We start from the raw sequence: 27975 nt of genomic DNA, 5'->3' as shown, positions 1-27975 counted from the left end.
ATGAAATGGGAAAAATAAGGACACCAGAATAAATTTTTCAAATTTTTCATGAAAATAAATATATCTAAAGGACTGTTATTTATAATAGATATGTCCTTTCTATTTTATCTTTGTGCCTAAGTGCCCTTTTTGGTAACAATGGTTGTAGTAGTAACAGATTTTCTTTTTAAACAAGTCTGTACAGTATGAATGCTGGGAGAGCACTGGGTTAAAGGAGTGGTTCAGTTCACTCAGTCATTCAGCAAATGCTTCTTGAAAGCCTATCACATAGCAAGCCCTCTCCTGGCTCTGGGGCTGTAGAGGTGAACAAGACAGAATCCCGGCTTATTCTTTCCACCCAGAGATGCTCATCTTTGTCTTCCCCAGGGATGCCTGTGAGTCAGTCTCTGGGCATTTTTCTATTTCAGCCAAATTAGTCCCAATTATGTATTTTTGACACACTACTTAAGGTGTTTCAAAAGTATTCTGCTGTCTATTAAAATGAAAACACATGATAAAAAAATCACTGGTTTTGTGATAAAGGATGCTGTAGTGAATTTTTTGGCCATTAACTTGTAGAAACAGTTTATCTCTATGCATCTCCTGTTTCTATTCTAAGCTTATTTTTTAAAGTAAATATACTTGACTAGATGACTCTTAGTTGTTGAAATTCTTGTAGGTATGGTGCTTATTTTTGCCTGGAGACTGAGAGAGGGCTGAGGAGGTAGGGGCCCTCTGCCAGTCTTTGGGCAGTTTGCCTAAACTGCTGTGGTTGGGGGTAAATTCCCCATTTCCTTATTTTTCTAACTAACTGGCTTTCCCCCCCTCTTCACCCAGTCAATCCAGTTCCAACCATCAAGTCGTCATCTCTGCTCTTTTTTTTTCTTTTTTTTTCTTTTTTTTTCTTTTTTTTTACACCCTTCCACGGAGACTAATGTGGCATCTCTGCTCTTTTATTAAAAGGAAATGCTAAAGTGGCTGGCAAAACATTTGTTCTTTTTTGATAAATACAGGTGGTCCCAAAAGTTGCCATACATAGGGAAAATGGGAAATTGTAACTAAATGTACCTAAAGGGTACACTGAATAAATATACTTTAAATAAAGGTACATTTAGCTATGATTTCACATTTTCCCTATATATGGCAACTTTTGGGACACCCTATAGAGTGAAGAGTGAACCCTCTTAAAGTTGATATTAATTTTTTTAAAATCCCTCACATATGAGATTCATGATAAAGAAAATGAAGAGAGTGGATATGGTACTGGGTTTCTGTTTAAATTTGGGACTATGGAAAACAACATCTCCTAAATGTTGGGGAGCCAGCTATTCTTGAACACTTCAACAGGTCAACAATAACACTTATACAACACTTAAATATACTAAACAAACAACCCTGAGTTACTTCAAGAAACTTTAAAATTTCCTTCTATGTGTTATAGTAGATCACTTCCCCCCCCCAAACTATTATGGTCAAATCGAAGCCTTTATCATCATTACCCATCAGGAGGTGGCATAGTGGTAGGAGTATATGGTCATTTAGACAGGTTCTTATTACAGCATCTGCAAAGTATGTCCAGATAATCAGTAAACACCATGACCAGAGTGATTCCTTTAAGTATTCCTTGATAAACTTTTGGGGCATTCCTAAGAAATTATAAAAAATTACCCCCAAAATGCCAAATGCCTGTGTTCCCACTATCCTGAAGAGCAAGCTGTTAACACATTGGAAGTTTTGTTTTGTCAGTGTACACCAGAACAGAAACTCTAGGAGCACAAGAGCTCATCTGTCTTATTCACTGCTATACCTACTGCCTTCCCCAAGAGTACCCAGTGCACAGTAGGTGCTTTACTAGTATTTGTTGAATCTTGAATAATATAAAACATTACAGATAATGTTATAGCTTCATTTGACCACCACTGACAGACTCACTCTTCCCTTCTCCACAGGCACCCTCTCGAGTTTAATTGTACACTTCCTCTTTGTATTTTGTGTTCAAACATACATGTTTTCATGAACAATATATAGTATTATTTTATATGTTTTAGGGCTTATATAAATGGCATCCTACCATGTGTATCATTCTGAAACTTGCTTTTTTCACTCTGTGTTATCATTTGAGATTTGTTCATGTTGCTACATATAAAGTTTTTTCCTTTTAATGTTGTTCCCTCATGTGAATATACCTCATTTGGTTATTCATTCCCCTACTGAGATGCTTTTAGGTTGTTTCCACTTTTTTGCAGTTATAAATCTACTTTTTATTAATGCCCCCTCCATTCCTACTCTTTGGGAATAGAAGAATAGAAAAATGATAATATTAACAGTGCTCATAATCACTGTGACACACTGGAAGGTCACTGATTGGCACTATGTGCCAAGCACTGTTCTAAACACTTTCTATTCATTATCTAGTTTAATCCTCACAACAATTTAGAAAACTGAAAACTAGAAAACTGAGGCCTGACTTTATGACAACATTGGCCAAAGTCCTACAACTCAGTAAGTGGCAGATTCAGGATTCAGACCCAGTGCCTGAGAGCCAAAGCTGTGAGCATGAGACATACTCCTGAGAAGGAATAGCCTCTCTTCCCTCACCACTGCTTCCCTTGTCCTGACGGGGAGATGCTGAGTCCCCCAAAGTGTATGGGAGTAGAGGAATTAACTGATGATCTCCACACCATTGAAAAGTTGAAATGCCTGTTACCATGGTTTCTGTCTTCATAGGAACATTTTTTGCTTGACTGTCATTTTAGGAGCTAAACCAATTGAAAGGTCCTTCCCCTTCACTTATAATGATCTTTAGGCAGATAATTGGGACAAAGTACTTGTCTTATTGAATTAACTTTTCACAAAGAGACGGAAAGTCTAAAATTATTTATGGAGCTTAACCATCAGCTGTAACTCTCTTATGTATATATCCATAAAGGAAGCTTCTGAGGGGAATGTGTGTTAAGATAGGGACAGGAGTCTTTATTTTGGGCAATTCAAGAGTATTTGAAAATATATTTTTACTTTTTCTCCTTTCATCCAGCAAGACTATTTACATGCTAATGTAATGGGTCATAAAATGAGTTATATCTGAAGAAAATTGCCTAATAAAGTACGAAATTGGAAGTCTAAAGATTGAGACTTTTTCAGGACATTGCCGATAGAAGCCTTTCTGATAAGCAAATGTTATTGATTATGATGTGGTGATGGTGTGATGGTTATGGGGAATGCTTTTTACTTATGTGCTGCCTTTCCTCTGAAAAGACCCAAACCATTTACATTCACAGTTGAGGAGCCCTGTATTTTCATCCTATCTTATGTTGAGAACAATTGACACACAAAAAATAAAGAATTTAGAAAAATAAAGTCAGCCCCAGGAGGAGGGAAAAGCTGACCTTCCTCAGAGTGTGTTTTCAGGAGGTTTAGAAAGGATTCCCCAACACCCCCACACTTTGCCATCACAAAGACTAATATTCTACAACTAGACTTCTTGATTTTTGTTTTTCAAATGCATTTATAAATTTTTAGAAAAATAAGAAAATGCTTTAACAGCTGTTAATGATGACCAATGGAGTTTTAAAAATTATTTAATTAGAGATTTAATGTAAAATGTAAGGTAACCTCAATTCCCACTAATGTATAAGGTATTAATATTTAATTGCACTTAAGGTAGGTAACTATGCTAAATCCTGTCATCAGATCCTTTCCTGAAAAGCTTTAATGACTAAGGAGTCAAGAGAATTCAAAACTACTGCATCCTAAAAGGCAATGGGGAGCATAGCATGATGCAAACGGCTCCCAGAAGAGCCACCTGTACATGTTCATCGATACGCTGTCCCAGCTTTGTTGTGGGACTAGCCCTATGGCCCAAGAGCCAAGACCTGCATGAGATTTTCTAATATCCAGCCAGTGTTCTGTCCGTTATGTGCCTTTGAAGCTGATAATGCCACTATACCCCAAATGAGGTTAATGCGTTGTGGAGTTGGTAAATGACATTTTGCACACACTTAGGAAAAGAGGTAATATCTGTAGATAAGAGTTTCTGAAATTTTTCAAGCTATAATTATGCTTCTGCTTATAAAAAGCTAGGTTGGATGTCTTAAGCCCTTAATATTTTTGCTTCATTCTTGCCTTATTGTTTTGCTATGATGGCTTTTTATTTTAGCTTTTTTGTTTCACTGTTTGTGAATAGTGTCTGTCTCCCTCCTCTTTCCTAGTAATGCTGCTGCTTTATCTCTCTTCCATTCATATTTTTTTTCTTTTCTTTTTGCTGCATGGAGACTCTCTGCTGTACAAGTGTAAGTATTTTTTGGTGGCTCTGTGGTTTATATTCTTGTGCTCCATTTGCTTCTGTGCTGCTTGGCTGGTCTCCCAGGAGACTGTAGTGTCATCGTCCATCTGCGGATCCTGAATGAAATAGGCAACAATTTAGAGATAAGATTGGATTTTACAAGATGGTTCAGCTAGCAAAACAGGCGATGAATTTAAAATATCCCCAGCCATGTGCCTGAAAGCAAGCAGAGTGTTGATGAAGAGGGTACAAACATTCAAGAGAGGAAAAGTGCTTACTCCATTTATACAATAATAAAAATGAAAAGACATGATTTACTTAAATTTCCAAAGTTTTTTTTTTCTGATTCTTATATTACTTGTTTCGGGTCCTGGGTTGTAAAAATGGGCACCGTGATTTGCTTCTTGGATTAGAAGAATTTTCCTAATCTGTTTCTCAACTGGTACTGTTTTGCTTTTTTCTTTTAAGCTTTGGTGGGGGTCGAGAAGAAATTATAAATTCTTGAGCTTCGAGTAAGAGTGTTATTTATTATTCTTTGTGCAAACTTGGCAAAAACGAGGAAATTACCTCATCCTATTTTTATGGTGATAATAAGCAATTTAACTCTCATTAAAAAATATAGTATGTCTAGGAATTACATGCTAAAAGTGAGTTTGACAGGAAAATATGTTGCGTTGTTTGTAAGGTTCCAATGTTAGTGTTTTAACTTGCGAAGTAGACAGAACTCTATTGAGCTACAGGCAGAATAGTTTTAAATCCATTGTAGTCTATTATAAAAATTGGATGAAATGAGTAAGGTTTCAGAGTAACGTAAATATCAATGCTGCTTTTGGATTCTTAGGAAATAGATATATGGTATATCGTCTGCCATGGTGGGGGTTTATTGATGGTTTATGATATTAGGACAAGAAAGAAGTCTGTTGAGGATTTCCCATCTAAATTACATTTAAAATAAGGGTTTAACACATTTTTTTCTCATTTCTTTAGAATGTGACTATTAAAAATTACTTATTACTCAAAATGTATTTTTAAGATAAGTTAATTTTGTCTGGGCTTAAAGTTGACAACGTTAACCATGAATTGATTTGTGAAATGTCCATTTGGAGTGTGCACTTCTTCTGTCTCAATTGCAGACCCCTTCATCTGATGGACCGTTTGTGATTTCCCTGACTCAGAAAACACTTAGGCATTGACCAGTGTCAAGGGAAGGTCAATGAAGACTGAGAAACAGTCTGAGAAAATTAACCCTTTCATTTTGATACAAAAAGGGAAGAGTGCTAACAGTTCCAAAGAAGCTGGTAAAGTCAGATTTTTTTTTTTCCTAGGATGTAATTCATCGGTCAACCTAAAAGTTGAGGGGAGGAGGTAGGAAGAGTGCAAATAAACCAAATTTTTAGAAAAACGTTGAATATTTGCTCCTAAATATACACTTAGGTGGATTAACATAGTTCATTTTTACATTTCTTCTTGCTTTAGATTTATATGTAATGGGATTGTAGGAATAAGCCAATAAGATTGAGGAGGTCCACATTTTCCATAAAACTAAGGAAGAATAAATTCCAAAGAAAAGTAAGAAAAATATGAGGGAAATAAGGTTCATTTTTTTTTCTCTCTGTTGTTATACTTAAACCCCATGAGAGAAAGAGATAGAAACTAGATTTCATTCTTCAGACCAATTGCAGAAACTAACCTGATTGTAAATTTTATCTATTTTAGCTAAAGTCCATTGGCCCTGTTATAAAACTTCAGAACTAACAGATATGATAATTACAGTGAAAGAGTTTTGTGGGAAATATAATTAGAAGTTATTTGCATTTGTAAAAAGCACATAAAATAAGGGAAAACAATGAAATGCATTAGAATGCATTTTTCTGACATTCACACTTTGTATACTGGGCTTTGAAGCATTACAAAATGAGACCAAGAGGAGAAAACTAGTTCCCCTTTGATTGATGTCAACCATCAGAAAATACTGATGATTTTGTGTGTTTCTTAATGTCTCTAAAATTAGGTTGAGCTGAATGATTCATTTACAGATGGACATCAGTTTGTAAATAAGTCTCTTTCTATGCATTATATTCTACCCCTTTATATAGATAACTATATTTTCATATATTTGAAAAATTGCAATGTATTTGAAATGTCATAATTTTCATATATTTTACATGTATTTGGTATCTATTATAAAGGCTTTAATGATAGAGAAACTTGAGCCAGATTATTTTTGCTCATGAATACCCTTCCTATAAAATAAAATCAAGAGTCACAGGAAACAAAAGACTTCTTCAATTCATGCATTTTTAAACTTCTTTCCTATTTATTTGTGACTATCTAAATGAAATTGGCTAGAAATTATATCCCAAGATGCTACTTCATTCTTTTATCTACCATGTTTATATGCAAGGCGGATAAAATACTGAAGAACTTTTCACGACTAAACACAGCATATGTGTTGGTAGTTTGTATCTCTTGAGAATTAATTATTTTCAGAGCTTTCACCTGTGAATAGACTAGTCCTGCCACTAACTTATTCAGCCAACTGCAAGGCCAATTTTGGGGAGAACTGCTTCAAACTGGATTCCTTTCCAGTTGCATTGTGTTGACTGTGTTTTTATTGAACCTGCAAAGCCTATTGCTTTATAAATAGATACTCCTCAAATCGTCTGCCTTTAACAAAACCTTGAAAGAACTAAATTAGCAAATTTCATTTGGTATGTCAGGAAAACCAGCCTGGATTTAAATACATTTGCTCATCATTTTTTCTTTCCTTTTCTTTCAACAATAAATAATAGCAAAAGGATATTATTATTAAAACTGGCATATTTATTTGTCAAAACCATCGAGTTGTTTGCTTTAAAGGTCAGTACCAACTGATTTTTTCTTTGAGCCAAAGAATGTTTTTCAACCATGTGGATTGTCATTATTATTATTATTTTTTTTGAGAAAGCCTTAGATGACAACCTATTAAATGAAGTGAAAGTATACGAACGAAGTTCTTTCAGTTACGTTAACTCTTAGTTCATACAAGTACCAGTTTCTAGTACCAAACTAGTTAAAACATCCCTAAAGTCCATCCATCTGTATATTGGTCATGAATGGGGTGGTAGGAGGGACACTGAGCTCCTTCATCACTGGGTTCTGTCTCTGGCACTGCTCCTACTGCCAGCTTGAGTGTTAGCCTTTATCATCTCCATGACTCTGTTTTGTCCTTCGAGTTTCTTTGTATAAATGATGACAAAAGGTCCCTCTACCTTTGACATTTGTGTGATCCTGTTGAGGGAGAAGATAACGCCTGTCTGAGGGTTGGCTTTGCACCATAAACAGCTGACACCAATGCTAGGAAAATGCTGTTAAGTTTTGGCCTTGGTTTGAGTTTGGGTTTCATTTTTTAAAAGACTAGCAGGATCAAAGTGGTGTTAATGAGAAGAGCCAGCAGATACAGACTTTTGAATCCTGGCATCTTTTCCTGGTGTTTGCCCATGATGGAAAGATCAAAATCTCGGTGGCAAAATGTGAAACAAAAGAGTTAAACCACTTAAATCATTGAAGTGACACAGAGTTCGGTGTTGCTTCCATTGATGTTGTTGTGACAATGAACAGTGAAGATTTGTGTTTTCAATTTTTTGTGACTGATTTTGCAGTCTTTGAATTTTATTTTTATATCTATTTTAACATCCTCATGTACAGCTTCGAGTTAAATTCTCTGTCATACGTTGTTCTTTCCAGCTATATAAATAGAATTTGGCTGGTTAGGCTGGGGGAAAAAAGTAAGAGGTTAGCTGTATCATTTGAGAAATTTAAATGTTTAGAAATATATCAATCACTTCAGTCTTTTCAGTTAGGCTACCAGCCATCCTCCAAAGCAGTGAAAATGATGTTTAAATGCTAAATTTAAATAGTCAATCTGGAATGTTTCTGAAGTTTGAAAGGGGAGTTTTCTGTGACTACCTGTCTAAGTGTTTTCTTTATTTTATTGCTAGATGACTCCTAAATCCAAAAGAAAGAGTATCCATAGCCGAATGCTACGGCCTGTTTCTAGGGCCTTTGGTAAGTGAGTGTTTTGCTAATGCCAATCATTTCCTTGTAACTATGAAACATCCTCGGCAAGGCCCTCAGACTATTTTAGGGATGTTTCTTAGGGATGTACTATATGGGCAAATACCAAGAAAGAGAGTTAAGTGATTTGTGAATGAGTGTTTGCTATTCCATGATGAAAATACTTTAAGGAATTTTTTTATCCATTTCTATGCATTAAGCTTTGGCCTCAGACATTTTTTTTTTTTTTTTAATTTTAGAAATGGAGTTTGATCTAGATAAAGCACTAGAAGAGGTGCCAATTCACATTGAAGACCCACCCTTCCCATCCATCAGACAAGAGAAGTGGAGTTCAGGATTTATTTCCGAGTTGCCCTCTGAAGAGGGGAAGAGGCTGGAGCACTTTACCAAGTTACGCCCCAAACGAAATAAGAAGCAGCAGCCTACCCAAGCAGCGGTAGGTGGGCCGGAAGACCCCATCTCTCTCTCACCCTTTCCTTCTCGGGGTGGGGTGTGGGCAAGCTGGAGACTTGTTGCAGTGCTTTGCACAGCACGAGAGCTATAGTTAAGGAGACTAGCTCCTCTCGACATGTGATAGGCATGCAAAGTATCTCAACTCTGTGCTCAATTTTGGAGAAGACAACGCTGTTAAGTGTCCAACTCTTGAGAACAGAGCCACCCTTGGAAATCCCTAGAAAAATATCAGACATGTGGGTGAGATAAATAGGCTGTGTCTGTAGCACTTTACAGTGTCTGGGCAAAAAGATGTAAAGTAAGTACCGAAAGAATTTATTTGTTATTAAAAATTGTTTGATTTTGGGGTGCACACAGGTGCTCCCCCCACCTCCATGCTCTGTCCCGCTGTGGTCTCTCTAAAGAGGCCCTACATGGGAGCTCCAGTGTGTGACTCCACATTCTGCTCTTTTTACTCCAGTGGAAGATAGAATTGTATGTGCTGATGAGGCTTAATGTAATTCACCCTGTGTCTCCCTCTGGCTCATGTCTTTTCTTTATAGCCAAACTTCTTGGAAAAGTTTGCCTGTACTTACTGTCTCTCTTCCTCACCTTCCTGTCACTCCACAATCCACCAAAATCTTCCTTCTACAGCTGCCCACCAAAAACTACCCTGCCAAGGTCACTCCTGACCTAATCCTACGGACTCTTTTCAGCTGTCTGTCATCTTACTCGATGTCTCAGCAGTTCCTCGACACAGAAAGTTCCATCCTTCCTGAAAGGCAATTTCTTTTTGGTCTCTGAGTTGTCACACTCTTTTCTTTTCTCCCCACCTCTCCAGTGATGCCTTTTCAGTTTTCCTCTTCTGGGCTTTTTAACTACAGCCCTCTCTGCTAAGCTCTAGATTTCTGGATATCTACTTGCCTCCTGAACTTGAGCATACCAGGGCACCTTGGGCCCAACAAATTCCAAAGTGAGAGCCTATCTTTCCCTACAAACCTGCCCTTCCCCTCACATCCTCTGTTCTTCACAGACATCATCAGTTGACAGGTTAGAAAGCTGAATGTGATCCTGATCACCAGCTCTCTGCCTTCCTCCTTGGCATCTCTACCCCCAATCCTGGGCTACAGACCTCTGGTGCTGCAACCCTTTTCTCAGTGCTTCCCCCTGCCCCCTGGGCTGATAACTACTCTCAGATTTTTCAGCTCTCCACTGAGGCAAGATTTCTTCCATGAAGCCCTCCCTATCTCTGTCTCTGTGCTCCCACAAAGCTATGGTTGCATGATGCCAGGGAAGGTTGTTCTCATAGACTAGTTATGCTCAGTGCACAGCCTGAACAACTCTTCATGGAGGCCCTGGCTTCTCTAGTGCCTGATGCTTACTCTGTTACAGCTCTCATCACACATTGTTTTCACAACTCTCTCCTTGCCTGTAAGTTCTATGTAGACAGGACCTGTGATTTATTATCAATGGTAAGATGCTCAGTGCTCACTGTGGGCTTAAACTATAGTGGGTGTTCAACAATACTTACTGGATAAATAGGTGGATGGCTGGAGACATAGGTGGATGAGGGTCACAACAGCTTATTTGCAATAATTTACTCCTTTTAGATTAAGCTTTAGTTGTGTTTGGTTTATTTCTCTCATTTGAAGCTGAAGAGCTTGGCACAGTTTCAAAAACAGACCAAAAAAAAAAAATCCCTCTAGTGCACTGTTTTCTAATTTACTTGATTTTAACTTTTTTAGTGTATTATTACATATTCTTAAAGGGATAAACTTTTTTCTCTCTTTTTTTTTTTAAATAAGGGAAAAGCCTTTGCAGATGGGGAAAGAGACAGCCTCACACATAGTAACCCATCTCCAGATGTGAGATTGTTACTGAATAAATGGTTTCCCTTTGGTTCTTTCCATGCGGAGAATCATTAACAGCATAGCTTGCATGTGAAATGATGGCTTAAGTTTCCCTTGATTAAGTTAGTGACTCATGGGAAGATGATTTTGTGTATTTTTTTCTTTATGCATATAAAAAACAAGAAAGAAGGGAAGGAAGCTGTGACAGAGTCGTAGTGGAGGTGCACACTAGATATTGCAAGGGAGAAAAGACATCTTTTCTCACCCATTGCTAAGTTCATGGCTGAAGCACCTATAACTAAAGGTAGATTAACAAGAGAAAAGCATAACCAAATTTATTGAGTGTAAGTTTTGCATGACATGGGAGCCTTCAGTAATGAAGACCCAAAGAAACATGGAAACGTGTGTTTTTATGCTAAGTTGGATGAAGTGGAGGAGTATGATTGGACAAAGGGGTATGCTCTAATGGTAATAAGCTGGGGGGAAGTTAGCAAGGCCTGTTTGTTCAGATCCTTTTCTCTTTCCCCATGTCTTCAGAGATAAGGACATTTCTTTCCTCTGGGTGGGTATAAAGAAGTCACCACTTGAATGATGATTTTACGACCTGCTTTAGGGGAGAAGGAAGAGGGCAAAGTGGGAGAGACCTTCCTACTTCAGCTGTTTTCTCAAATGCCAAGGTGCCATATTTTGGAGTAGCATGTCCTGAACCCCATCAACATATTCTAAACAGACTTTACCTTTGTTCACACTAAAGCTGGGACTCACAGGACCAGCATACCCTGGGCTGTTCCCTCTTAGGGACTCTGTAACACAAAAGTTAGTCCCAAAGTGACAAATGATGGCCATCGGTCTAAATAGATCTGGCTTTTTTCTAGAGCTTTGGTGGACTGAGAAACATGGATTAGCATGCTTTTACTTGGGCTCATAGTGAAAATATAATACCTTTATGATATCACAATGCTTACCATTTTCAAAGTGCTTTCATGTCTTAACCCTGTGAAGCTGCCACATAGGCATATTATCCATATTTTTCAGGTAAGAACGAGGAGGCTATGGCTTACTTTTGTTATTAGTGTTTAGCAGCAGCAATCATTAACAATTTCCTTTGTTTTTCTTGCTAGGATTGAGTAGAATCTGTTCATCCTAAGTCTGTCTTAGCTTTTCTAGAACTTGTCCCTAACCTCTAATGTCCCTAGTGATCCTTTCCAGGTGCCACAATTCTCAAAGTCAAGGCTAAGTCAAATGCCAACACGACAGTTTCTTCTGGGCCAAACATATTATTGTTGTAACTATTGATTTTTGTACCAAAAATATGCAAAGAATTATTTATGTAAATATGAAAAGTGGATAACCTATTCTAAAAAGTAGGCACAAAGATTTATTTTTAGTTCAGACCACACTGGTTTTAAACTACCAGACATTGTATGCATAAGGGATATAGACATTTTAGCTATACATTTTAATTCTTTGCTATACTCATACAAAAACAAGATTTACTTTTAATAACAAGAAATAAAATATACCAGTTTCTTATTTTTTTACTTAATTAAAATATATAAAAATTCTTACATACTGCATTATAGCTGGTCAGCCCATAAAAGTTAATCTTCTACTGTAGTAGTAAGAGCAAAATGTTAGACTCAGCCAATGGGCTGGCAATGTGTGTCTGGACAAGGCATGTGATTCTTTTTTTTTTTTAAGCCTGAACCAACTTGTTTCTAAAATGCCAGCATTGCCTACATCATTGAGTTGTCATGAGAAATAAGTATTAAATAGAATAAAAGTATATAATCCTTTATTAAATGCAAATGTTCTTCAAACTAGTATTTTTATTTTATTAATATTAGCTATCTTTACAGTATAAATATTATATTGGCTTTTGCCTTTACTCCTTATTTCCCCTTTCCTTCACTTAAACAGAAGAAGAGAAAAAAAAACCCTGGAAACTGATTTAATACCCCCCTTAGGTACTCCCACTAATTTAGGGCATTCTTACCCATGTTTATTAAGGAGCAAATCAACTCACTTTACATTTATATTCAAAAATTATTTCCTCAGTTCAAATGACTTTCAGAAGTCTTTACTTTTGGGAAAAGAGCTTCATATGGGTAAATAAAGAGTAGAAATGCCATCTTTGAAGGTACCAGAATGTTCCAGCATGCCTATGAAAGGGTACAGCAGAGAAAAGGGTGTATGTGTAGTGTACAGTTGGCTCTCCATATCCATGGGTTCTGCATCTGCAGATTCAACCAACTGTGGATCGAAAATATCTGAGAAAAAAAAAATAATAAAAAATAACGATGCGACAGTAAAAAAACACATTAAAAATACAGTAAAACAACTATTTACACAGCATTTGCATTGTATTAAATATTATAAATAATCTAGAGATGGTTCAAAGCATATAGGAGCATGTATGTAGGTTATATGCAAATAGTGTACCATTTTACATAAGAGACTTGAGCATGATGAGTATGGTTATCTGAAGGATACCATCCTGGAACCAATCCCCTGTGATATCAGGGGATAATCGTATTAGGTAGGATAACACTAGCTCTACTATATGAGATAAACTTTTACTATGTTGAAACTGTGATATTTTGTATTTTATTTCTTACACACATAGTTCACTGTGGCTATTTCTGGTCAGGAGACCCTACAATGGTCATTCAGGGATCCAGGCTGCTTTTGCTTTGTGGCTCCACCCTCCTCTTTGGTCCTTGGAGTCTGTCTATTCAGGTAGAGGTTGACATAAAGCACTAAGGTTCATATCCATGAACTTTTATGGGCCAGGTCTGAAGGTGATGAACTTCACTTTCAGCTGAATACCACTATCCAGGCAAACCTGAGAAACACTTTCTAACCAGGACACCTTATAGTGATGGAGGGGTGCTGACTTAAGCCTTATACCTATCCACTACCACTTAGCTACTGCTTCTTTCTACTTTCACTTATTATAGCTATAGGTGAAAAGTATTCCCTTAAGGAAAAATCACTGAAAAATTTACATAGAGGAGTGGAAAGAACACTGGACTGGGATATAGTCCTGACTCTGCCACTGTCTAGAATCATCTCCCAGCGGAAGGATTGTTAAAGATTATCTCCTCACTTTTCAGGGGAATGTGAAGCCCAAGGCAGATAACCGATTTGCTGAGGTCATTCTCTGAATTATTATACCATGCAGTGGCTTCAGTTTGCATGATTTGTCAGTGTTGGTCAGTTTGCCCTGTGTGCTTGGCATAGCCCCACACTACTTGGCCCAGTGATGAAACCCACCACCTCTAACTAAAATCAGCTAAGCCAGGCACAGTGGCGCGTGCCTGTAGTCCCAACTCAGGAGGCAGAGGCAGGAGGATCACTTGAGCCCAGGAGTTCAAGGCCAGCCTGGGCAACATAGTACGACCCTGTCTCTAAAAAAAGAAGTGAATAAAAAAATTTTTTAAATGCCATAAAAATTTTTAAAAATCAACTAAATCCTGGGTAATAGATTTTCTCCTATGTGCTTTGAATCACAGTGTCCATAAGGGTGGAAGGGAATTTGAAGTCTTGTCTGATCCCTCATGAAGTGTTTAAAAACCCCTACAAGCCATCAGTTGGCCAATCCATCTATAATGACCTCTTTCTATGCAGCCACCATTTTCTAAAAGCTCTAATTAGCAAATTATTCTTTGTGCTGCTAAAAAATCTTACTTTACAATTTTAACTTAGCCATCTTTTTTGTGTCTTCTGGAGTGGCACATGTTATTTAAATCTCTTCTACTTAGCAGACTTACCAGTATTTATGGGTCAAATCTAAATTTCCTCAGCTCTTTCAGCATTCATCACATGATACTGTCTGGAATCCATTTACAAGTCTTGTTACTCTGTTCTGAGTAACAAGGGTGGCACCTAAGACAAAATAGAGCACTTTAGTAAGATTGGCCATATCACTTCCCTCCTTTTAAATACTGTCCTTCTCTTTATTTAACCACAGATTGCATTCACCTTTTTAATGGCCAGATTTTCCAGGTGAATGGCATTGGTCTTATTCTCAGGCAAGGCCTATAATCTTTTTTCATAAGCATATTTCAGACAGAGGAAAAGCGGGTACGTGCGTCAGGGAATCTGAACTTACCCAGAAGTCCTAGTATACTACCAGTTACATCTCACCAGCCAGAAATGAACCATATTTCCACCCCCAGCTGCAAAAGAATCTAGAAAGATAAGTGGTCAGTTGGTCACATTGATATTCCAAGTAAGTCAGGGTTGTGTTACTGAGTAAACAAGAGAAGAATAGACACTGGATAGACACATAGCAGTTTCTGCTGTTATTTATTCAGTTGAGAAATTTTTCTTCTATTTTGCTAATTTTTTTTCAATGAATAGTTGTAAAATTTTATTTCACTAATTGTTGAGATTGATAATTTTTCTCTTTTAATCTGCTATTTTGGTGAATCACATTAACACATGTTTTCTAATGTTATAACACTTTTGATCATGATATTTTTGCTTTGTTTTAATATACTGCTAGACTTTGCTAATATTTTATTTGTATTTTTGCATCTATGTGCATAAATGAGAGAGACTTATTGTTTTTTCATTCTTTTCCTTGTATAGAATATCCATCTAGTTTGGGTTTCAGAGTTATACTATCTTCATAATGTTGGTTGGGAAGCTCTTTTTCCTTTCCTATTCTCTGGAACAGTTTGAATATAATAGAGATTGTCTCTGCCTCCCCTGGGAAGCCATCCAGCCTGAAATGGTCTATGTGCTATATGCATTTGATGCTTATATGTAAATATTTTACTAGGGATTTGCTTTCGTTTGTCATAGATCTATTCAGGTTACCTAACTGTTCTTGAGATGATTTTGATAATTTATATTTTTCTAGGATATTATCCACTTGGTCTAATTGTTCATTTAGTTGTTTATAGAATTCTTTTAAGAGTTTTTAATCTCTCCTTTATTGATAGCTATGTCCCTTTTTTCATTTTAATATATTTTTAATGCCTTTTCTCTTAGTTTTATGGTTGTCCCTTTTATTAGTGTTTTTCTAAGAATCAATTTTTATCAATTCTCTCAACTTCATTAATTTTTGTCTTTGATTGTGTTTTCATTTTACTTCCTTTGGGTTCCTTATTTCTTGACTTGATTGCTTAGTTCATTAATTTTCCATGTTTTCTACTTCTAATATATGCACATAAGATTCCGTGATTATTCACTTCACTAATTAGCACTCTTTGGGTATATTTGTTCAAAGAGTTACTAATATACCTCATTGTCCTTGTTTCCTGCCCATCACTCTCCATCCGGCCTATGAAGACATAGTGAGAGATTTGGCAGCTGCCTTGTCAAAATCCAGGTGCACTGCCTGCTGGGTTTCCCTGGTGTATTCACTTTAATAATCCCAGCAGAGGGAAAACAGAGGGTGGTCTGAATTGTTTTTAATCCTTACAATCACTGGTTTATTTTCTAAACATTCATAAATTATCTTTTTAGCACTTACTTTTATACCAGAGGTGCAAAGTCCACATTCTTTATCAAATATCAGCAATAGGGATACCTGTTTTCATTTGCAAAGAAGCTTTCTCTGAGTGCAAATGCAGTGGGTTCCCCCTGCTAGCTCAGAGCTGAAAGGTTGCTGTTCTTCCTTTCCAACAGCAGTGCTACCCTTTTTCATCTGAAATTTATTCTCTTTGACAGAAAAGACCAAAAGCAGATGAGATTTTGAGAACTTCTCATATCCTGTTTGTCCTTTCCTTTCCTTTTATTAGAAAAGGAGCTAAAACAGCATGCATGTTTGGCCTTGAACTGTTTTACAAACTACATTTCAGTCTTCAGTATTTCTACTGCTCTTCTTGCAGGCTGACTCCACCTCCTTCTATTTTAACAGATGCATTTTAAACTGTCTCATTGAAGATCTCCCAGTGTTACTGGACTTCTCTTAACCTGTCTACCTCAGTCTCTTTGTCTCTAAAATGACAGGGTTGGACTGGGGGATCTGTAAGGGCCAGTCTGGCCTAAAAGCTTGCCTGTTCTGCAGGAGAGCAGACTGCTTTGTTCAGCTCTGTGCTTCCATTTCTGAAACCCATTGATGTTCCCCAGAGAACCCTTTCTGTCAGTTATGAATTCTGTTTCAAAGCAGAAAAAAAGAAATTTTTCCTGAAGGGAGAAATTATACAAGTAAAACTTAATTTTTTTTTTCTTAAAATGGAAAGGGAAGTCGTTTAAGGGGAGCTGGAGGGAAGCCCCATGTTAGGACCATATGTCCTGGGGTCACATCCTTTCTCATCTACCAGTCAGGTGACCTGTGTGGCACCCCTCATACTCTGAGCCACTGTTTGATCTGCAACTAGTCAAAAGAAGATAAAGCTATCTTTCCTTTTCTGTTCAAAGGGTAAATGTGAGGGCAAAATAATGTGTAAAACACATGTAAACTATCAAGCGCTATATTAACTTAGGGTGCTATTATTACTGTAGAGGTTCCTATTCTCCATTCTTTTCCAAAAGAAAAAATGATAATACAGTGCAAATAAATTCTCTACTACTTTTCCTTTTGTAATCAAAATGAAAGTTGTCTTTTTTTTTTTTTTTTTGAGACAGTATCTTGCTCTGTCACCTGGGCTAGAGTGCCATGGCATTAGCCTAGCTCACAGCAACCTCAAACTCCTGGGCTCAACCCATTCTCCTGCTTCAGTCTCCCAAGTAGCTGGGACTACAGGTGCACACCACGACACCCGGCTAATTTTTCTATTTATAGTAGAGACAGGGTCTCGCTCTTGCTCAGGCTGGTCTCAAACTCCTGACCTCAAGCGATCCTCCTGCCTCGGCCTCCCAGAGTGCTAGGATTATAGGTGCAAACCACTGCGCCCAGCCAAAATGAAAGCTTTTCAGTGAGCTTTTTTTCTCCTCGTAACCGAATTATAGAATTTTGCTGATCCTCTGCTCAATTACAATGCACAGGAAAACCTTGTTCAAGTATAAAGCACCATTCAGATGAGAGGTGTAATTGTTTTTATTCTTCACATTTCATAGGGTGCTTTGTCTGTTATCTGTTGTCTGCTTGCTTTTCAGCATTTTACAAACGTGCACTCAAACACAGAATTCATTTTTTTTCCATAATGGAAGTTTCCTAATGAATGAAGTGGATGATTGTTTAAAGGAAACGATTGGTCTTTTCTTTACACAATTCCCATGCAGACATAAGCCAAGTTCCCTTTAGGCACCTTGAGACTTGCAAACAAGATTACAGAAAATAACTTTCCCACTACTCTCTGGCAAGACATCTAAACCAGATACCCCAACCACATGACAATTTGTCCTTGTACTGAGCAGCATAAGCAAGATACATGCTCTTTCTCCATGGCCTGCAATCTATCTATGTGAAATATTAATTTAATATACCATTGTAGACACAAATCAAGCATCTGACTAAGCTCATCATAAGTTGTCCATTCAAAGAGAAACGCTAACTTGGTAAATAGTTTTGTTAAACCTTCTCATCAGCTTCTCTCAGGAGACCTGAGTTTTAGGCGGCCTGCTGGACACTTGCCCCTGGATTTCCCACAGTACCTCAAACACTTGAGAAGATGAGATTCGTCATGTTCTTCCCCAAATGTGATCCCTAGAACATCTAGACCATGCTCCCATTTACCCAACCTACAGATTTTGACCTTATCTTGGGCAACTCTTTCATTCTTATTTCTCCACTTCTTCATTAGTCCCCTGTAACCTCTAGATTAGATTAGATTAGATGAGATGAGATTATTGTAGGAATCTTTGATTTGAGCTCCTGAACGGGTTTTCCTACCTCCAATTTCTGCCTCTCCAATTGGTCCTTCACACTGCCCCAGAATACAGGTTGGGCCATGATGATCCTTCATTGGCTTCTTATCATCTGTGAAGGAAATTGATGCTCCTTAGCATAAGGTTCAAGGCTGTTCATTATGGGTTTTTGTATTATTAGTTGGGAAGTATCCAACTGGAGGTTACAAGATACTTAATTAGAAGTGACTTCAACAATAAAAAATATTTATTTTCTCACCTAACAAAAAATTGAGAAGCCTCAGGATCCAGGACTGCTCTATTCAGAAGCACAGCATAGGCACCCAGTTGCTTTCTACCTTTCTGTTTTGTCATCATCAGCATGTGACTTTTTGTCCTCAGACCTCCCCGCCAACTTTGTGAACTCCAGTTGGCGCTGCAGCTCGGACATCACATCCTCCGTCACATAAACTTGCAGAAAAACACATCCTCTCCTCTCAGGGAAACCTGCCCATGAGCCCCCAGCAGATTTCCCCTTGCATCTCATTGACCAGGATTGCATCCCACATCCACGCCTGATCAGTCACAGGCAAGAGGATGGAATTACAGTGTTTGGCTTATAGGGATCAGTATTCACAACCTGGAATCGAGGCTCTTCCAGCAAGAAAGAAAGGAGGCAGGGGAGGAGTTTAGAGAGGCCAGCAACGTGGCCTTTGTTAGTACTACTGGTGGCTGCCAGGTGCCATCCTTAGCAGTCAGCCCCACCCACACACCTAAGGCTCCTGGAATGACCACCACTCTCAGAACTCAGTGTGTGCTTCATTATTCCATGGATCCCCTTTCTCCTCACCACATGCCTGCAGTGCCTTTCTCTGCCTTTAGAAACACTTGCCCCTTCACAGCCTGTTAGGTCCAAGCTTTTTCTGGGACATCAGTCAGTATGACCCCTCCACCAGGCATTGTGTTTATAGTGCCTGCTTCACTTTTGTTTCTTCGTGTCGATGTTATGGTTGTACACAGGGCTTCTATTCCAGTAGATTATGTGCTCTCTATTTTAGTGAGTCTTCTCCCTCTAATGGCCCTTATCACAATGGGTAATAGAATAATAAATGTTTGCTGAAATAAGATGAATGTGAATTAATATTACATTTGTTTGATTTGCAGGTTTGTGCTGCCAACATAGTATCCCAAGATGGTGAACAGAACGGTCTTATGGGGAGAGTGGACGAAGGTGTAGATGAGTTTTTCACCAAGAAGGTGACCAAAATGGATTCTAAGTGAGTCCAGAGTCATTTCACTAATAATGTTATTTAACTCACATTTAAATTACTAACAGTTGCAATTAAACTTAACATACTAAGTCTCATTTTTTATATGGGATTTACTAGTCTGATGGTTTATAAAACATGGTCTCCGGGCCAGCAATACCAGTGTCACCTGGGAACATGTTAGAAATACAAATTCTCAAGCCTGTCCCTTAGACCTAGTGAATACTCTGGCCGTGGCAGCAGGTTATGCTGAGGCATGCTCTAGTTTGAGAACTATTGTGCTCTTCTAAACTAGACCACAGAATATACCACCCTGAGGTATTTTTTTTAGGGCTTTATCACATTCACCCAGATGGCTCCATTACAGGAGTGATCATTGGCATGCTGGAATTATGTACTTTGAGATTTTCCTTGCTCATAAGTTGATATATTTTGGGAGGGGGCTAAGTCACTGCTAAATGGCATGATTGAACAGTATTAAAATGACAGCAGAATTAGTGAAGAAGCTTCAGAGTTAGCCTATAAAGAATTTTCTCTGCGTTTTTGTATTACTAAGAGTTTCCGTAGAAGACAGTTCAGTGGTACTTTTGTTAATAGTCGTTTCACTTGAAACACTCCGGTCTTTAAGCATGATTTGTACAAAGTTATTTAATCCCCAACTAAATTCAGATCCATCCCAAAATAGCTCTTGACATGGATTCGTGTCTATGAAGTATTCTTCACCTTGAGAGATCAAATTCAAGGAATGAATTTAAGCCATACTGATAAGCCAAGGGCAGCTGTCTGGACACAGGTAGGGCAGGAACTAGTCCATTCTGTAGATTGATGTGCCTTATCTTGCCTCAGCAGGAGTGTGAGATAGAAGTAAGTTAAATTTTTGTATCCATAATAGTGTAACTTACTGAATCTTATAAGCTTTAGGACCCAATTATTTGTCTTCTTTGACACTGGCCTTGAAGCTTAGCATATTATACTTGGCAAAATTCTATTCTCTTATCTTTCAAGAACCAACCTAAATGTCATTTATTCTTTGAAGCTTTCTCTTTACTTCTTCACCTCCCCCCCACCCAAATTAATTGCTATTTCTCTACTGCTGACTTAATACTTTTTTTCCATCCTCTGCACACATGTCTTAGAGCACACATAATCCTTTGAGAGTTTGATTTTTTTTAACAGCACAAAGAATAAATGAGTGTATATTCAGTGTAAAAGTATCAAGCAATACCAACATAAACAGAGCAAACTGGAAAAGTCCCTGTTGATGATTTGCTTTCAAGTCTTTTTTTTCCCAAAGAGAATGCTGTTCTTTAGGAACAATACCTGGTTCTTACTTTTCATTATAACTTCAGTGTCTAACACAGCCCATGATATATAGTCTACCTTCAATCACTGATGGTTGAGTGAATTGAGAACAATCTTGTTTCCATATACTCTACAGTTAACCCACTGTAGGCTCTTCTTAAAGTTTACAAATTTATATTTAGTTAGTGGGGCGGTTCATGAGCATTTGATCTGGACTATATGTATTTTTATACTTGCCCCTTTGTGATTTCCTCTCCTGTTAATGCTACTTTCTTCTTTAATAGTCTTTGAATGGAAATTGAGTAAATTGTGTAACATGTAAAATTCATTTTCTTCAAAGATACTGCTCTAGGAGGAGCCTGTTCATGTTCCAGTGCACAAATAGAGCTAGATACATCAATTTTCATCAAATAATGATGGAATCTAATAACAGTTGTGATTTTTTTCATTTTATTTTGTTTTAAAAGATAGACTGCTGTCAATCTGAGATTTAAAGGACAAGGCACAGGTGAAATCTTGGAGTAGTATGAAGAAAGTTTGAAAATCAAAGTTGTATATAGCACATGCTCATACTATAAAGTGCCAAATATTCTGTAAGACTTTTGAAAAAGTCTCTTGTTTCTGTCTCTACTCCCTATTCCCTGGAGGCAACTAATTTTTATTCCTCCAGCTATTTATTTTGCTTCCATTTACCTTAATAACATGCTTTCTTTCTTTTATGTGTTAATTCAGGTAATCTCTTATCTGAAATGCTTGTGACCAGAAGCAGATTGCAGATTTTTTTGGATTTTGGAATATTTGCATTATACTTACTGGTTCAGCTTCCCTAATCTGAAAATCTGAAATCCAAAATGCTCCAATGAGCATTTTGAGCATTGTATGGTACATAAGAGTTTCAGATTTTGAAGTATTTCAGATTTTGGATTTTCAGATTAGGAATATTCAACCTATATAGCTCCTATATATTCTGCTTCCACCACACACACACACACACACACACACACACACACACACACACTCTTTTCCTCTCCCCATCTTCTTTATTTAATTTGATCATAATTGTTGATGTCTTGGCCCATTTTCTTGTGCTATAACAATACCTGTGATTGGGTAATTTGTAAAGGAAAGAAGTTTATTTAGCTTATGGTTGTGGAGGCTGGGAAGTTCAAGACTGGGTGGCTGCATCTGGTCGGCTTCTGGTGAGGGCCTCTTGCTGTATCATAACATGGCAGAGAACCAGAAGGGGAAGCAAGTGCCTGCAGAAAGAGAGGAGGGGACAAGGGAGGTTGACCCACTTCCTAGCAAACCACTCTCTTGGGAATTAACCCATTCCCTTGAGAACTAATCCTGTCTCATTAATCCATTTTAACCAATAACCTCTTAAAGGCACCACCTCTCAACACTGCCACATTGGGGACCAAGCCTCAACATGAGTTTTGGTGGAGACAAACCATAGCAGTTGGTGAGATCAATATTTAGTGTTTGCTGCATTCTAACCATGTAAATATTCACATCTGAGTTATATAGTATGCCATGATTACATTTCCTTTCCTATTTCCTTCAGCTTTTTTTTTCCCCCTGTAGTTAATAATTGTCCCTTTTTTCATTTGCTTAGTTTTCTACCTTTCTATCACTGATTTATCCCTAAATCTACAGTAATGATATAAATCTCCTCTCAATTTGTTTAAATGTTCTGTTTTATCTTCCTAGACACATCTCTCATGAGTATGTGATCTCCCATGTGACTTCAAGGCCTATCCCATGGCTATCTTCTGGGGTCTCCTTCATCATCTGCTGGAGGATCCCCTTATCTCATTCCTGTCACTTTCCTATTTCCATTGGCCTATTGTCTGTCTTAGTTTATACCTTTGTTTGGGTAGAGTACCTCCTTGGGCTGCTTCCTGAGAAAGGGAGCATGGGAGGTGAGTTGCTATAACTTGTATATCTTTCATTTTGATTAATAGTGTCACAAGGTATGGAATTGTAGGTTGGAATCCATTTTACCTTAGAATTTTGAAAACTTTGCTCCATTATCTTTTAGCTTCTAATGTTGCTAGGGGAATCCAATGTCCCCTTGAGTCCTGATCTCTGGAAGCATATGGGATCATCTCTGTGTTCTCAATGTTTGGAAATTTTATGATGATGTGCCCTGGAGTGGACTTTTTATTTTTTATTTTTTCAAACCAATTTGCTGGGCACTCACAAGTCATTTTCAATTTGGAAATTCATGTCCTTTGGTTCTGGAATTTTTCTTGAATTATTTCTTTCCTAATTTCTTCCCTTTACCTCTACACTCTTCTTGTAAACTTTGATTATTCAGATTATGTATTTTCTCTATTAATCCACCATCTCTTACCTTTTTAATGCTGTTTTCTCATTCTTTGTATTCCCTTTCCCCTACTTTCTGGAATGGGCCACAAACGAGCTTCTTGGAAGTTTGTGGGTAGGGCTTGACGACTGGTGGGCTTCAATGTAGGGTAGGGTCTTCCTGGACCATTTTGTTGGGGGAGGGTGGTCTCCCTGATTCTCAGAATCTTTAGATCTTTTCTCTTGGGCTTTAGAAACTTTGATCTGCCTGGAGGGTGTAAACCTGCCTTCCTGATTCTGGCATCCAGAGTGAGAGAAAGGGGGTAGAGGATATCCCTCTTTTCCACACAGGCTTTCTTGAGCCTCCCTGGTTTTATTTCCTACACTCAGCTCAGCTTGAGGTAGAATGGACATCATTGGCTCTGTGGTTTGGAGAGAGAATCTAATGGTTTTGTGAACGGGCTTTACAGAGAAAAGAGTCTTCCTCTCTTAAGCTCCCCCTTCAGTTCCACTTCCAGAAGTGCCTGCTGCTCCTCCTCTGGAGCCAGCCAAATCCACTTGCTTCTGGGCCTTTCCTACTCTCAGCTTAAGTTTCAGCTTCCTCAGATCTATTATGTCAATTTTCATTCATACGCCTGTGTTTTAGCTTACAAATTCTGTTGTTTTTGCCTTTCCTCCCCTGTGGGGCTTATGCTTTTTTTTTTTTTTTTTAATTCCTTGCTGTTTTTTTAATGGAGATTCAAGGAAGCTACATGGGTATTCCGTCTGCCAGCTTTGAATGGGAGGCAGTTTGTGCTGCCTCCTACTTAGCTCATTTTGTTTACTCTTTCTCCCCTTCCATTTCTCAAGTTTTAGTACATCCTCTTTCTCAAAACTCTGTCCCAATGTAACCTAAACATCTGTATCCCCATAATATGCTGAAATAAAAAAAAATAGAAAACTCTGTCCCAAAGCTCATTCTCTGGCTTTGCATATTGTTGCCTCTTTCAGTGATATTACATTTAAACAAGTGGATTGAGACTAAGGGTGGGATTGCAGATGTTATCTAATAATTATGGAAGGATTGTCAGGCGATTATGGGGCAATCTGGCTCTTTCTGGTGTCCCCCAAGTTAAATAAGGTAGTCACCCAGCATGTCTCAAGTGAAGCCAGCTTTGCTGGAGGTTCTCACACAGAGAAGCCCTTAACTAGAGCATTTAAATATTTAAAAAACTCACCTCTGTTCCCAGTCCTACCACTGACACCTTTAGATTCTCATTCTTAATGTGTGTGTGCCTCAGTTTCCTCACGTGTGGAGATGATAAGATTCCACATTCCTTCTTACTTCCTAAGTGAAATAACTCAAATCAACATTCTTAAATGCTTCAGAATGTTTGCTGTATATGCAGCAATCTCCATATTTACATTTTGACTGAGTCCTGCTGAACCTTATTTACAGTAAAACCCACAGGATCTGTGTTTTGGTTTGAAATGCAGGAAATGGTCAACAAGAGGCTCAGAGTCCCAAGAGCTTAGTGAAGGAGGAGATGAAAAGAAAAAGCGAGATTCTTGGAAAAGTGGTGGCTTTCTCAATTTAATCAAATCCCGGTCCAAATCAGAGCGGCCACCAACAGTCTTGATGACAGAAGAACCCTCCTCCCCGAAAGGGTCAGTCAGAAGTCAAGCTGTGGACACTCCCAGGAAAGACACAAAGGCAGCCGAGCACATTGGCAGTTCTGAACAACGGATAGAGGAGATAAAAACACCTGACTCCTTTGAAGATAATCAAGGGGAAGAAACCGGGAAGGTGGACCGGAGTGACAGCAAGAGCAGCCCGCAGGGTGGGCGAAGGTATGGGGTGCAGGTGATGGGCAGTGGACTGCTGGCAGAGATGAAGGCCAAGCAAGAGAAGAGAGCTGCTTGTGCGCAGAAGGTAAGGGTGGGCTTATATCTGTGTATGTATTTGATGTATGATAGATGTACATGTTTTCAGGGTACATGTGTTATTTTGATATATTCATATAAGGTATAATGATCAAATCAAGGCATTTGGGCTATCCATCACCTTAAACATACAACTTTTCTTTATGCTGGGAATATTTGAATAATTCTCTTCTACTATTTTGAAATATACAATAGATTATTGTTAACTGTAGTTACCCTACTGATACATCAAATGCTAGGTCTTAATTCTTCTAACTATATTTTTGTACCTATTAATCAACCTCCTCCCCCCTACCCTTCCCAGTCTCTGGTAACCACCAATCTACTGTCTAACTTCATGAAATATAAGAGTGGGTTTGCTTTGACTTGGTTGTCCTTGTTTGAGATTTTGCCCCCCCTCCACTCAGTTTTTGGGCAAGAGAGGAATAGAAAATAGCCTGTTGGTTACATATGTTAGAGCCGGTTCCCCTTGGCCCCAGGAACAGAGAGGCAGAGTCACCGAGACTGCAAATGGCAAAGGAGTTTATTGGCTAGCTCGACCTAGGGTCCAAGTCCCAGAGCACCAACACAGTGGCCTCTCCTATGAACCAGGACAAGACCCCACCCTGGGGTAAAAGTTAAGCTTTTATACCTTTTTTTGTTTTACACACGACACTCAGGTTTCACACGACACGCTGGGCACACCTTCCCCCCTCCCCTCCTTAGTTCATTGGTTCCTTTAAAAGTGGCTGACCGTGTTGGCTCCTGATTGGTTCCTGTAAAAGTGGCTCCAAGCCTCAGGATTTTCACACCGGCGCCAGTTGTGGTCAGCATCATTTTGGGGGGAAAGGGCTGCGTCATTTCGGGGAAAACGAAACTTAGGCCTACTCCAGGAAGTTCAGCCTGTCATGGAGTCACTCCTGCTCTTATTCCTCTTTTTCATTCTGATTAACTATATTTAACAAACAGCTAAAAGCAAGCATGGTCACAGAAGCAAATAGCATCAGTTAGAATCAGAGAGAGCACATTTTTCTCTAATCTCAAACAATTCGTCTCACACAAAGCAAAGTACATTCTCCTACTATCAATTCCTGTTTTTCACATAAAAATGCCAAAACAAAAGACTTATTCCTGAAGCACCTGGAGCACAGACCATGAAGGCATGGCCATGTTTTCACTTTGGCCCCAGCATCATGCCCTTGTGCAGAGCCAGCGTTTGAAGGTAGGCCATTGGCTTTGAAGATGCCGGCCTTTTCCCACCTGCCCAGGTGCTTCCTGTGCCTGTCATGCAAGCATGTGAGAACTGTTCAGGGAAAATACTCACATCTGGGGGAAAAGACTGAGTCAGCTGAATCCAAATGGAGAACTAACAGAGGCAAATAAAAATACTGAAACCAGGTTAAAATTATATAAAGGTAGAATTTATTTTCCAGTTATTTCATAATTTATTTCCTTTTCCAAACCCAGAAATTCTTGCTATATTCCAGATTTAAAAGACAAGAAAAAAAGGTCAAGATATTCTGTTAGAATTAATTGAATACTTGACCATTGGTATCTGTTGTCTATAGCTACAAAGAAAAACTTTGTGGTTTAAAAATTGCTGAGTTCCCCCCAAATCTGATGTAAAACATTATTTATTCTTTTTTTTTTTTTTTTTTTGAGACAGGGTGTTGCTCTGTTGCCTGGGCTAGAGTACAGTGGCATCATCATAGCTCACTGCAACCTCAAACTCCTGGCCTCAAGCAATCCTCCTGCCTCAGCCTCCTGAGTAGCTGGGACTACAGGCACGTGCCACCACACCCAGCTAATTTTTGTATTTTTTGTAGAGATGGGGTCTTGCCCTTGCGTAGGCTGATCTCAAACTCCTGGCCTCAAGTGATCCTCCCACCTCGGCCTCCCAGAGTGCTAGGATTATAAACGTGAGCCACCAAGCCTGGCCCATTGTTTATTCTTTGAATCTCCTTTTAAAGTAGAAGGTTGTCTTTTTTCTTTCTTTTTTATTAGCTCTATTTTCTCCTGTAGCTACTAGGACCATATCCTTATGATCACTAAGATGAATGTTACCATGTTCAACTCAGGTTTTGGTCTCTGTCCATTATCCTGAGTTTTTTTACTTTAACACAGCTGGTTCTCCGAAGAAAGGAAAATTGCACATCTATTTTATTTGAAGTATCAAAATGAAACAGTTCACACCATGAACCCTTGGTTTTCAGGAAGTAATGGTACACTACATACCAGGTGTAGAGGATTCTTTTATATTACTTCTAAACAACTGATTGTTGTTGTAGTAAATCCTGCATCCCACATAATTTTACAACTGTTCACCAAAGTTCTCCCATCAACACCAACATTATCTAGCCATTCTCTAGTTACGGATTACTCCTAATTCACTCACAAACCCTTAAAGCACAGTTGGGAGAGACCATGCAACTATATTCTGCTAATTTAACAAAAAGGACACATCACGTGGCCTTCACTGGTTGGAACAACTACAACACCATCATTAGTGAGTCAGATGCCCAGGGAAATGTTTTAAACTTTAATCCATTTTGTGAATTTATAGCAATGTGTGCTATTTTCACTAATGTACTTTTTATCATTGTTTCCAGTGATGAACAGCTTCTTTTTGGTGGGAAGATGAGAAACGCTAGCGTATTTTATTTATATACTTTGGATTTGATATGTAAATTGGCTCAAAGTGACAAAATCCTTATGGTTTAGCATTTATGTTTGTTCAGGGTTCGCGTAGTACCAACGATCTCTTAGCGCCATCTAGTGTCTGCCTATTTATTTATTTATTTATTTATTTATTATTTTTATTTTTTTTTTGAGACAGAGTCTCACTCTGTGGCCT

General features: G+C 38.3%; 1 protein-coding gene across 2 annotated transcripts in view; it reads left to right on the top strand.

Moving 5' to 3' along the window:
* Window positions 1-27975, top strand: part of LRRC16A (leucine rich repeat containing 16A) — a 341663-nt gene that overhangs the window by 296759 nt on the left and 16929 nt on the right. For both annotated transcript variants that reach the window (XM_012638672.1, XM_012638671.1), the window contains exons 30-33: window positions 8242-8308; window positions 8557-8753; window positions 19507-19619; window positions 24696-25131. In XM_012638672.1, the coding sequence (XP_012494126.1) occupies window positions 8242-8308; window positions 8557-8753; window positions 19507-19619; window positions 24696-25131 (813 nt within the window). The remainder of the gene's footprint in view (window positions 1-8241; window positions 8309-8556; window positions 8754-19506; window positions 19620-24695; window positions 25132-27975) is intronic.

This window comes from Propithecus coquereli, unplaced genomic scaffold (genome assembly GCF_000956105.1).
Source record: "Propithecus coquereli isolate 6110/MARCELLA unplaced genomic scaffold, Pcoq_1.0 Scaffold131, whole genome shotgun sequence".
Taxonomy (NCBI): Eukaryota; Metazoa; Chordata; class Mammalia; order Primates; family Indriidae; genus Propithecus; species Propithecus coquereli.
Note: the sequence above shows the minus strand (reverse complement) of the source record. Positions and strands in the feature narration are given on the sequence as shown.